The sequence below is a fragment of the Falco biarmicus genome, chromosome 2, assembly GCF_023638135.1.
Source record: "Falco biarmicus isolate bFalBia1 chromosome 2, bFalBia1.pri, whole genome shotgun sequence".
NCBI classification, from domain to species: Eukaryota; Metazoa; Chordata; class Aves; order Falconiformes; family Falconidae; genus Falco; species Falco biarmicus.
In genome coordinates this window covers 80,534,667-80,547,461 of record NC_079289.1, presented here as the reverse complement: position 1 = coordinate 80,547,461, position 12,795 = coordinate 80,534,667, and the positions used below count along the sequence as shown (strand labels likewise).

General features: G+C 39.2%; 1 protein-coding gene across 8 annotated transcripts in view; it reads left to right on the top strand.

The window, feature by feature from the left end:
* Positions 1–12,795, top strand: part of HSF2BP (heat shock transcription factor 2 binding protein) — an 85,243-nt gene that overhangs the window by 13,148 nt on the left and 59,300 nt on the right. For 7 of the 8 annotated variants that reach the window (XR_008820032.1, XR_008820029.1, XR_008820028.1 and 4 more), the window contains exons 5-7: positions 2,824–2,962; positions 5,069–5,186; positions 12,006–12,109. Coding sequence is in view for 2 of the 8 variants with exons in the window: in XM_056327450.1 (XP_056183425.1) it covers positions 2,824–2,962; positions 5,069–5,186; positions 12,006–12,109 (361 nt within the window). In the remaining 6 variants the exon portion in view is untranslated. Of the gene's footprint in view, positions 1–2,823; positions 2,963–5,068; positions 5,187–9,592; positions 9,731–12,005; positions 12,110–12,795 lie in introns of those variants that run through there. The other variant, XR_008820033.1, reaches the window with a different exon arrangement.

Sequence of the window (12,795 nt, the reverse complement as noted above, 5' to 3'; positions counted from 1 at the left end):
GTATGAGGGTAAAAAACCCAGCTGTGAAGATGCAATGCTTTTGTTTCTAGGTTTGTTTCAAAAGCAGAATACTTCTACTATAGTCATTCCCAGCAATCAGTAGAGCTGATTGAAATACCAGACTTCTGGTGAAGGTCATAGCAACATTTTTGGGCATAATTTTCTTCTGATGGTGCACATAACACGGTAAGAAATGTGCCTGGGTTTGCAACAAGACTACTAGGAAAAACATAATCAGATAGTATGGCATTGCATCAACCACAGATTACAACTGGCAATGAGTCAGGTTATTAAAAGATGATGGAGATTTGTCATACAAAATTTTTGGTTTGGGTTCTTTTTGGGCAAGTTGTACAGCTTGTAGCATCTTCCCCCTTCCCCTGAGAAGGTGCTTTGAAGTACAGAAATGTATAAGAACATAAAGAATCGTTTGAAACTGTTGCTCATTTAAATATGTGGGGTGGGGAGGGTTGCATTAATTCAAAATCATTTCATGCCTTGGAGGACAGTGCTCAAGCTTTTTTCAGTCTTTGCATGTAGGACCTTCATACAATTCTGTAATGCAGATTGACTGAAATGTTTGGGACCAATGCCGTTTGTGTCCATGCAGGTTGGGAAAGTCAAAATTCAAGCAGCAAACTTGAAATGTAACACAAGTAGTTTTCAAGGCAGTGGGGGAGAGTTGCCTACTGTTGTTGTTTCTGCATGTGTGTAGCATTTCTGGAGAGAAATGGAAGAAACATCCAGAGAAGCAGCATGAGAGAGTTTGCAAAGGTGCCTACCTGCATGTGCCAAAAAAGAATTAATTCCCATGAGATTCTTTTAGATGTCTTTTTTAAAAGCTTCAATCCGATATCCATGTGACAGGGCTCTCACACGGGAACACAGACCGAAGGTTTGATTTCAGAATGACATCAAGGCTTCAACTTGAGAAATTTTGAATGCTACGAGGTGGTCTGCTACTTCAGTTATCTGTTATGGTGACAAACTGCTTTATATTTTATGGCAGCAGTTTTGCACATTAACTGATGTTTCAGCGCAGGAGTTACTTGGACAGTACAGGGTTCATTGCACTATCTGAGCTCAAACACCTTAATGGCTGCTCTCGGAACTGTCCTTATCTCAGTGTCTGTGGGTGAGACATTCTTCAGTCCCTTGAAAATACTGTCAAGCTAGTAAGAGACTGCACAGAGTATGTAATGTTTACTATTTATAAACCTGATTGGTCTCCTCTGAAGTTCCTCAGACCTCACTGTTAGTTAATAAATGGTTATTTGGAAAGAAGGTTCAGGAGAGAGGATATCAGTGGCACCTCAGGAGACTGGCAAATGGAAGATTTTGCTTGTTTTCTGAGCCACATACCAACTACTTGGTTTGTTTAGTATTCTTACTGTATTCCCGTGTGAATACATATTTTTGTAATGGTTTATACTAGTCTGCTACAGGAGGCTCTCTTCATTTTCTGTCACACCCTCTGCTGCTTGAACTATGCACTGCTTATGTTAAAATTGCCATCTTTGAGGTGTGGTGTCCATGTAAGTATAAAAAGTGCATCCAATATGTGCAGAAGTGCACTTTTTTCCATCCTCTTTCCCCACAATTCCTTCTGGGACCACAGTATCATTTGTGAAGATGCTGAGTATTGGTTGACCCTGCTTTTTATGTCCTGTTGCTGGAGTCACCCCGCAGGAACTGTACATCTTTCATGTGGTGAATGTGCTGCAGTGGAGGAATAAATAGATATCATGAATAGCTTTGCACATCTTTTGAAAGCAGTACTTTTGACAAATATTAAAATTTTCAGTCACTTTGAGAAATTAATGAAACTTCAGGCATTTCTTGGGCTGTCCCATTAGGTTGCTGCTGGGAATGGCTGGAAGTTTCAGCTGCTTCATGAAGCAACTGGCAAAACTATTAAAGACGCTGGGAAACCTGGCATTATGGGCTCGCCACTACACTATTTTTGTTATGAAAACCAGCATCCTCTGTGTGAAATGATGTTCCAGACATGTTTTACAGATCATAATTAAACAGAAACAGTTCCTGCCATCTTTCTTTGTGGGCTCTGTCTGCAGCTCTCACCAGGCTCTTTGACCTGCCCTGAGCTTTGTACCAGGTGGCTGCTTCTTCAACCAAGATACCCCAAATAGAGCAGTATTTGAGCTGGGGGGAAAAGACTGTATAACATAATTATGGGCTGTACTCCTGTTTATATGCTCTGGTGTGATGATCATCCTCATGTGGCATTGCCAACTTAAATTCAACCAGTGACCCAGGAGAGACCTCTGTTTTCTTTTCTAAAGACATTCTACCTAGTCCATTGTTCTCCATCCTGTATTGAGCAGTTAATGAATCCTGTTAGGATCCAATCAAGTTCTGCTTTTTTTCTGGGTGTTTCATTGGTTTTCATAGGAAATTCATGTCAAATCACTATGTCAGGCTGCTCTGCAGTCTACAGCTGGATGAGGTTTCGACAAAAGCTGCTGTAGTACTGGTGCAGCAAAGCAATGAGATAATATCCTCGCTTCTGAAAATATGCTTTAATTCTGCTGTTTGATACATATTATTGTGTGTTTAGGAGGTAAATACACAATGGCTTAGTTTTATAAAATGTAGCATTGAGTATTTTCCATTTTCTTCTGAGGTAACGGTTTCAAATAATAGGGGATCAGACATGTCACATAGTGTATACCTGCTATTTTCTGTTGGGTTTTGAAGTTACTGAATGCTTTAGTAATTTTGAAAATTGTCCAGGTTTACTGTAGTATCTAATAATCATAGTTGCTGTAGTGTATATCATGGTTTTTTTCTTTACACTTGCAGAGTAAAGTAGTAAAGTTTTTCACAATGACTGCACAGACCATGGAGAGCTTTGTGAAGTCACTAAGTGAAGACATGAAACAGCAGGATTTGGATTCTGATGAAAATCAGTTCGTGTTAGCTTTGGCAGGGATTGTAACAAGTAAGTTAACGTTATCTCTCAGAATAGAATTCCACATGTACTGGGAATTTCTATGTTGCGTTATATGTGCTGCAGTAAATACAGCTTTTCAAAGTTGGGTATTTAGTCCATGTTGATATGTTGGGTGACTTCCTAGTCTTTTATTCTAGATTTTGTCAGTGACATTTCTGTGAGGCATTGTACTTAAGGATTAGACAGGTAAGAGCCATTCAGTTCTGAAATTCCCTAACACATCTGTTCAGTCTGGAGAAAAACAAGGACCATTCTGCTAGTCTTGTATGCTCACCTTAGTTTGTAAATGTCGAGCAGTTTACTTTCTGAATCATCAGTAATGCTAACTTCTTCAAGATGTATGAATTGCAGATGATGCAAGTAGATCAGGCCCATATTAAAGTTTGTGTTCAGTATTTTGAAACTGCTTAAAAATTTTGTTGCTGTCAGATGGACCTCACCTTCGCTGTCCTGAATCCATAGTATTAAGAGAAGTAAAAAGTAATAAACCTGACTTCCATACTAAATGTTTTCTTTTGGGGGTCAGAAAATAAATGGAAAATGATAGATCTATCTTACTATGCCTGCCCTTGGCTTGGAAGGCTGTGAGAAGTGTGGTAGATATGTCATCTGCATCTTTGTGAAACTGTGCAGCTGTCAAAATAACACCAATGACATGATGCAAGATAGTTGAAACAGTGGGTATTTATACAAATAAGTGAATCTTGCTTTAACAGCTTTTTTGAATGTGTGTTTTTTGGTGTTGTAGCGTTGAAGATCGTAATAAAAACCAATATGTGATGCATTATGCCACTGTACCAAGGCAGAATCCAGTTCACTCTCGTTTCATTGAAAAAACCCTGAAATAGCATAGCAAAAGTAAAGTCTGAAAAAAGAAAATACTTAAATGATGGGGATGGGGTTGGGGGGGGACAGGGGCGGGTGTGTGTTTGGGTTCTGCCTGAGGAGGAATCGGGATGGTGGAACAAAATCTTGCTTCACTGAAGCTGACTGAAATATTGCCAGTGAATTGGTTATTACCAAGATTTGTCTCTTGTAATTTGGGAAAGGAGGTTGCTGAAACTCAGGTGTGGTAAAGGATAGTCAGATGAATGATGTAGAAGGTACCAGTTTAATCCTCCTAGTTATGCTGTAAATTAAAAAGCAGTATTAAAAGAACTGAGGAGGTAGTTGTAAAGTGCCAAGTATTCAGAAGTTAGAAAACACCAGAATGGAGTTTTCAGTGCAGTCTTAACACATGCCAGTGTGCACAAACATTGCGGTAACAGTCTTTAATTATGTGCTGTGTCCATAGTACCTCTGCTTACTCTGAGATTAAAAAAGGTATCATAATGTATATGGATAGGAGAGAGCACCTGAGCCTGCATGGAAGTGGAAGAACTGCATCATGCAGTAGATCCCCTCACTTGCCCTGAACAGGAGGTCAGGGAGCCAAGTTGTGTTGCTAGTTACATACACTGCGGCTCATGCATTTGGAGGAGGCTTGGCCAGTTGCACAGTACAAAGAAGCTTGGATGGCTCAAGGTATACCTCTTGCGCATAAGGATGCCCTAAAGTATGAGGCAAGCATAAGGGAAAATACTAAAGGAAAGTATGCTTTGGAGCAGTAGTCTTTGGAAATGTTTTTGCCTCTTGGTTTGTGTATGAGTAGTGCAGTGCTTACAGAGATGTAGGAAAAGAACTTTTGAGTAGATATCCATGAGAGTTTTGGTTGTGCAATGTGCCAGGTATATTGGATTGAGCAATTGAAACAAGATTGCAGATTTACTTTAAAGTGGAACCTATAATGGTCAGCTTTTCTTCAGGCCTATATTATTTGTGGATGAATTCAACCTTTGTTTCATAATTCACTGTGTTGCTATTAGGATAGTGGCCACTCTGAATAAATATTTAAATCACCAAAGTGGAATTATGAGGAGTTTGACAAGTATATTTTGCTGCTTCAGTATTTTCTATGTAGATGAATATAGTCTGAAGGTTATGCAGATGTCATAGTTCATTCTTCACAGCTGACATATCTTTTTCAGTGGTCCTGATAATTAGCTTTTGTTTTAAAATGTGATTTTTATGGTGATGTTTTGTGTCCTCTCACAGATGTGGCTGCGTTGGCATGTGGCCGTGAGTTCTTGGTTAATTCAAGTCGTGAATTACTGGACACAATGATGCACCTCCTGGGACATGTGAAGCCGGGACTCTGTACCAAATTTAAAGTGTATGATGCCTTTTTTTTTTTTTTTTTTCCTTCTCAAATGAAAAGCATTATCTTGCAATGTAGTGATGACAGTAGTTTTCCTGCTGTCCCGTTATTTCCTTTCTGGGAGAAGAAACATAATTTTTGGAAGCTATTTTCACAGTAGCATTCCTTGCAGATATACCGGGCCTGGCTACAAGGCTAGCTTCATCCAGATCTTGTGTCTCTTCAGAAGTCTCTTAAGCACCATAATATTGTAGAGATGAGCAGGGATGCACTCTTCTACCTTAGCAGGGACTCATGGAAGGTGTGGGGTCAAGTTTTAGAACAAAGAGGATGTGGGAAATGTGGACTCTGATTTGTTCCCTTCCAGTATTAACTGTAAAATGCTATATCTGTTTGGTGAAGAAAGTGATTTATATATCTTCTAAGAGCAAAAATTAAATTAATTTATGCAACGTAGTAGGCAAAAGCAACCATGCACTTACCTTTGTGAAAGGTACTGCCTATAAAGGGACTTTATGATACAGCATTGTGAAGAAAAGACCATGTTACACAGTTCAGATGCTGGTAAAATTGTACTTTACATCTGATAGAGAGATGAACTATTGTCTTTGCGTTTTTCTCAGAGCTGTTACAAGCTGAGGATATATGGCCTTGACCAAACAAATTACTGTGGCTTGATAAGTAGTTGCTCATCTGCTAAGCTGTGGGCATTTGCCCTGTACACCTGGTTAATTTGTTCAGGCAGATGGCTTAAGCAACTGTGGTGGTTTTGTTTTTTTGGTTTTTTTTCATAAATGGGACAGGGACACACACACACACAGATTCTCTTAAGAATACATACCCAAGCCAGCTGTCGCTGACAAACAGCAACCTGTCAGCCACAGTAGCTTGACTGCATCCATGCACACATTTAGGCAGATTTTATGTGATAGGCATGAAATCAGGCATGGTCTTTGGATGTGTTTTATCTTGCCTAACCTCAGCTGTCAGAAACCTAGATGTCAAGTATATGCTGTCTGGGCTCCTTCCCACAGTCAGTGGAAGGGGATGGTGCTGTCAGATGATCACTTGCTCAGCCCGTGTTAGGGGGAACGAGTTGCCCTCTGAAGGTGCTTGCCTTTCCCCACTGGGTAGCGAGGGGTAAGCTGAATAGCCAGTGCTGTAGGTAGTGGTTAGATACTTTGATGTCAGTCATTTACTTTTCCCAAGTGCTGGGTTGAAGATCAGCACTTAAAACAGTAGTTAACTCTTGCAACAGTGGTGGGGGTTTTGGTTGGGTTTTTTTTGCAAAGCCCCAACTAAAGGACTTGTATGAGAATCCCAGCTTAAGGATGAAAAGGTAATTTGTGCCTTCATGTATATAACAACAAAAAAACCCACAACATGGAAAGAGGACCTACACTGTTTCAAAATCTATACAGAAAAAAAAAATGCGGACTTTATTTTGAAAGGAGGAGGGAGAGGAAGGTGTTCCTAAACACATACACACACACTCTGAATTTCAAGCAAATGTAAGTCTGTGGGCCCAGATAAATTATTTTTGATCATTTTAGATTGTATTAATGTAATTGGACAATGTAACTGGATTTGAGGGCCTTCCTTTTGAATTGATGTTTTTGGTGGTTTTTAAATTATATTTCAAAATCTGCATGCTTTGTAAAAGAATTATATATGGTGATATAAACTCGGCTGCCATACAGCAATACTGATAAAAATATACATAAAACAATCCCATGAAGCAGCTAGAGATTCAACAGGGGCCAGCCACTTAGGCTAACAAATTGAGTGAAGCTTAAAAAGAGGTTGAACAAGGTATTTGATAAATGATAATATTAAGCATATGTTACAGTAGCTTAAGTTCAGTGAAGTGATAATATTTTCAGAGGTTCCACAGAACCAGCAAGTTTTTTTCTTACCCTGAACTTGCTAGTTGATAAAAAAATTGGTGTATTATGACATTAGAACAAATGTCAGAAAGGAGATTTCTTCATGGCATTGTCATGGAATGAGGAGTCCTAATTTGCTCAAATGTTTTAGCACAAGATGTTCCTGCTCTGTTTGTCTTTCATGTCAATGCTCAGGTTCCTTTTTGTCTATGAGTTCCCTATGTGTCTTGTCACTGCTCAGTTCTTAAAACCTATTACTACACTAGATCTCTTTCCTGTCGTTTTTGAGGATTTTACACTCTGCCAGCCCAGCAAAGAAGGGGTTTGGGGTGGGGTGGTTGGTTTGTTTTTATAACTATTCTCTGCATGTGAAGTTTTATAGCTGCTTGTTAATCTTGAATAATTAACATTTTCATAAGCAGATATGTCAGAACCAACTCCCTTTTCTCCCTACTGTAAGGAACATAAGGCAGTACAAAATGAAAGACAATTACAAGATAAGGATATGATAGTAACATAAACTGTAGTGAAATTTTGAAGTTATGTATAGATGGACTCTGCAGTTGTAAATAATGTTTACACACACATATACATACAGACAGACAGATTTTTACAACTATACCTCATGGATGAAAATGTACATTATTTTGGAAATGCAATGTGGTTTTCTCAAAATATCACCGTGGTGTTACATGGAAGGACTTAATCAACTTAAAATATAGTCCATTAAAGAAAAAAATAATTTTCAAGGATATGTTTATCCTTTTCTCAGTTTTAATTTATAATTTGATTTACAATTATTTTCGAGTTTTTATTTTCAAAAATATTTTTCTGTGCTTCATAATGAATCAGGGGAAACTGTGAGTCTAATTCTTTACACAGGAGCAGTAAACAAAGCAAGCTGATAAAGAGAGTAGTTCTCTTTCCTTTCCTAGTTCTAGCAATCCTGAGTTTTACTTGCACCAGTATAGAAATAAAAAAATTTACAAGGAAAAGCTGTCATTTATTCCAGCATTGCTACAACATCCGTTGTAGTCCATAGTAGGTAATAAATACGTCCAAGGCATCTACATGAGTGCTGAGACTGAAATCTCATCAATGTCTTTGCCTTTCTGAAATAGCAGTGGTGTGAAAGACACTGAATTTTCTTCTCATTGGTGTAGGATTTGTTCAACACCTGTAATCATTAGGCAGTCAATAAACACACAGTTCTTCATAACTGTAATTATATTGTTAGGAGTATTTAACTTTGCTTTTGTAGCAGTTGAAAGTAGCCAGTAAAAATACGTACTTTAGAACATATCAGTACATTTATGTACCATTTATGTATTAAGCAGACAAGAAGGGGCTTTAGCTGTGCTTTTAGTTCTACGATTTTAAAGAAAGCATTGACAGCTATAGTAGTACAAGATGCTAATTAAATTTAGCTTGCCTAAATAGGAAGACAAAGAAGTGTATAGTTAAAAAGCCCTCCACATTAGAAAAAAAAACCAGAAAGGATTGTTTATCCAGTACTTACGTGTGTCAGGTTTGCTTCAAAAGCACTTTTGCAATGTTATAGCAAAAAATACTTACTAGAATGTGCAAGTACTAGATGTGAATGTGGTATTAAATGGCCTCAAAATGCTTCTATGTTGTGCTCAGGTCAGTGTGTTTAATTAGTGGGGGTGGGTTATGTCTTCTGATGCTCCAAAACCACAGCACTTCCCTGGATCATCACCACCAGTCCCTTTTGTCTGCACAAAGCAAACAAGTGAAATAAAAATACAAACATAGCAGTATCTTTTTACGTCACTTTATTTCTAACTGCAAATGTCAAGGAAATTAAGGATAAAGACATTGTCAAGAGATGTTAATATTTTCCGTTATAAGATACTGGTTTATTGATCATTTTAATTCTGGCTGATTATAGGTAATTATGGCTGTTCTCCTTTGTCAGGGCTTGGGTTCTGGAAGTCAAGAGCTGCAGAGCCTATATGAAAGGAAGCTTATGGGCTTTACAAGCTGCGATTTCAGTTCCACGACACCCCTCACTGCTTGTCAGTGGCCACTAATGCAAGTAGATTTAATAATCTACTGTTTCTTCTTGCTATGCTTAAGAGCCTCGGTGATCAAACTCACAGTGGAGCAGCACATAAGTTATGTCTCTTACAGCTCAGTTTAGCCTGCAGTGGGTTACTTTCTTTCCTGCTTTGTGAAGGTATGCACAGAGTGTCTGAAAGTCTGCTGGTGGCATAGTAGCTTAAGCCATGAGAACTTGTTTGAGAATAGGATGTGAGGTGTGATGTCCGTTCAGGATAGTATTATTTCATTTTGTTTGAAAACAGTGGCAGTGCAGTGACTTTCAGGTTTATTGCAATCATGAGAGAGCGCAGCAGCCAAGCCAGCCCCACAACAGAGAACATCCCAGCCCATTCCTGTTTCTCTGTAATTGTTTTGTATGCAACCGAGCACTGAGCTGTGAGTGGGTATGATGACATGTTCCATAAATGTTATAGGAGCCCTGCTCATTCGTCTTTCCTTTTCTCTGTCCAGAAGCTTGACTTGTGTGTTAATCATCTTTGAAAAGAAATAAAATAAAAAGTAATAGCATCCATCATAGTACATCATAAAGTGTACTAATGCCCTGTCCTTCCAGCTACTCCAGAGCTGTAAAGATCATCTGCATAAAAGGTAGGACAGGAGAACATTGCTAGAAGGGTGAAAGAATTTGTAAGACAACTTCTGACTCCAGAGTACAGATTGATTTTTTTTTTAGGAACATCAGGGGCCTCTTGGTTTAAAGTCCATAGTAAAGCAGTGATCTCGTTCCAAAAGAGGCTGAGCATTAATTTGTCTTGTTAATGTTAGTGGGGATTTTTTTCTGGACACTTTCTACGTTTGAGTATCAGGTCCTATCATACTGGAAGTTAGAGGGAGATTGAAATAATTTGCATTAAGCTCACTGAGACTCTGCTTAGCTGAAAAAGAAGGTTTTATTTACCAGAAGCATAAAAACTTTTATCAGCATTGTGAAAGACAGTGTAACAACATCAACTGTTTGAAAGCAGAACTTACTGTTCAGTGGAAACTGCAGGAGATTTAATCCCAGTGAAGTGCTCTGCATTATTAGCTATTGTTCTGGATAGTTTTGGAAAGGGAGACTTGTTTTGAGCCCCAACTTGTCTGACAGTCAAAAGCAGCTAACAGTAAGTTTTGACCTAGGTACTTTATCTGCATAAAGAGGCAAAGCTGCCATTTCTGTACGCATCCTCCTGTACATTACAACATTATCTCAGCTCTGTCATGGCTGAGGCTGAGGGAGTATTGGTAGCCAAACCCCTTTTCACTGATGCTTTTCAGATTTTGCAAGTTACTGATCATACTGAAGCTTTTCATGTTTGCAATAACTTCAGCGTGAGCCACCATGGGAGAAGCTAGTGGGATCAGCAGGCTAGAGTAGTTCTTTTAAAATGCAAAGCCTTCTCCAGCCTACCTGGTTTTCTCTCTGTATAAGAATTGAGACTTTGATTTAATTTTTAATGTGTGATGTATGCAGCCCCAAAATGACTAATGAACTTCCTATTTTAGGAGGCTGATAAATTAGGAAATCTTGGGTTTGGAAGCCTTTGAAAATGTGGCTGAAATTAACCATGTGCTTACTACATGTATTTTTGTTTTCTTGTTTACACATAGATGTGCAAGGGACAGTCTTGGTTTTGGTTTGTCAGAGATGTCATCTTTGTTTTTTTCTTAATGCTCAATTAAGGAAATGTTTTCTAGCTGCCAGGCCCTAGATCTTCTCTGTTACCTGTAAGATAGGAGTGGGTTCTGTCCTCCTTCAACATCAATGACTGTAATAAAAGATCAAAAAGAATTATATTCTTGGGGGGGGAGGGGGCAGTGGCTTTCCGTGAGCCCAGATGTTATTTGAAAACAGTTTTGAAGAAGTGCAGGTGGCCTGTATCTGGTGTTGATCTGTTCTAGGACAAGAGCACAGTTTGCATCCAAATTGAATTCCAGTGTTATTGATATTAAAAATACAAATTTTCCACTAGTATGTTGAACACAATCAATCTGGATTCTGAAAGGCAGAGTAATTAGGAAAGTCCCTGATGACATTTTAAGGGACAAGCAGTCGTTTTGTTTTGCAACAGGGTCTCAGTTGATGGCCCAGATAGTATGGCCCTGCCTGGCTGCAAGGGGCCGCAGAGCAGGCAGAGCAAGCCAGCCTTGCACCCACAGCAGAAGGGACAAGTGGAACTTAGGAGAGAGTGTGCTAAGCTGAGCTGGGACTGCTAGTACCTTCTTTTTCCCCTCCTTCAGGCCCATCTCCTTCCAGATGCTTCTGTAGGTGTAGTAAAGTTCCCCTGCCAGCAGAGACTACATTGGTGTTTGCTGCATATTGGCTATGTTATTACATCTGTTCCCATTTGGAGGAGGAACAGGAGGATATGTGAAAGAGGATGACTGGAGGGTCAGTGTACAGGAAGGCCACCGTTGTACAGCTGGTGGAGCAGAGACTTCCTTTGACGTTTCTAGAACTCAGTATACAATCTTGCTTTCTGTGTTTCCTAGAGGCCCTTTAATCTGTCAAGGCAAACAGCTTGTTTGAGATGGTTGTCTGCCCAGTGGGGATCATCACCACAAAAGCTCTGTTTTGTAGGTTGTGTAGTCATGTAAAGCCAAGTCCTGGTTTTGCACATCTCAGGTAATGAATCTCACGGAGTTTGATGAGACTTTCTTACTCTTGTCTGGAATATTTTTCTGTGTGTTTGAAATATGTGACATAGCAGCAGAAACAAGGGTTTGCACAACATTGCTTATATATAATTTGTCTCTTTTATCAAAATAAAAATTATTAGAATATGCTTCTGCATCAGTACATGCTTAACATTAAGTAGCAAAAGATGCTAAAACATGCAAAGAACTTAAAGGACATCACATTTTTTTTCCCTCTCTATTCTAGGCTAATGCTAATGTCACTTTACAATGTGAGTATCAACTTGAGAGGCTTGAAGTATATCAGTGAAAGTCCAGGCTTTATTCCTTTGCTTTGGTGGCTATTGAATGGTAAGTTGCTCTACAAACCTTGTAAATTATGACTTTGGGGTTTGTAGATTGGCAATAAGTGTTGCAAATAACAGACCAGAAATTTAGATCTGTTAGCTTTTCCCACATTAAAAGTAAACTAAAAGGGCAGATAGAGGGAGATGATCTGCATTTTCCACATTTTTGGCACTCTATGTAATAGTCCATTAACATAAAATTTAAAAACAGGGAATGGAGAAATTTGATGGAGTGGATTAAAAAATGCCACCTTTAGAATAAACCCTGAGGGGAAACTATGTATCAGTCCACTACCACTTACAGAAGAAAACATTATTGCGTCCTGACATATTTTGGGGAAAGAAGCCAGCCTCTGTAACTATGTTCACCTGTGACAAAATGACCCTTTCTACATCTGAAGAGAGGCCTTGTGCTGTAGTAGGATTTGGGCTTGCAAGGCTTGAGTACTATTCCCAGCTTTGCCTTTGGCCAGTGCAGGAATTCAAGGACATCAGGGACTTCCGTTGCCACTCTCAAGTACAAGTGACATCAAGGCTCTGCTTTTTCAGAGGCTTCGAATCCTCGTGTAGGAGCCAGCAGAGATTGGTGTTGCCAGTGTGCATTGGATTTGGCTGGCAGCTGTACGTACAGCTTGTAAGGGACAGTGAGGACAGCAGTAAGGACAGAACCATGACACTGTCCTACCTATA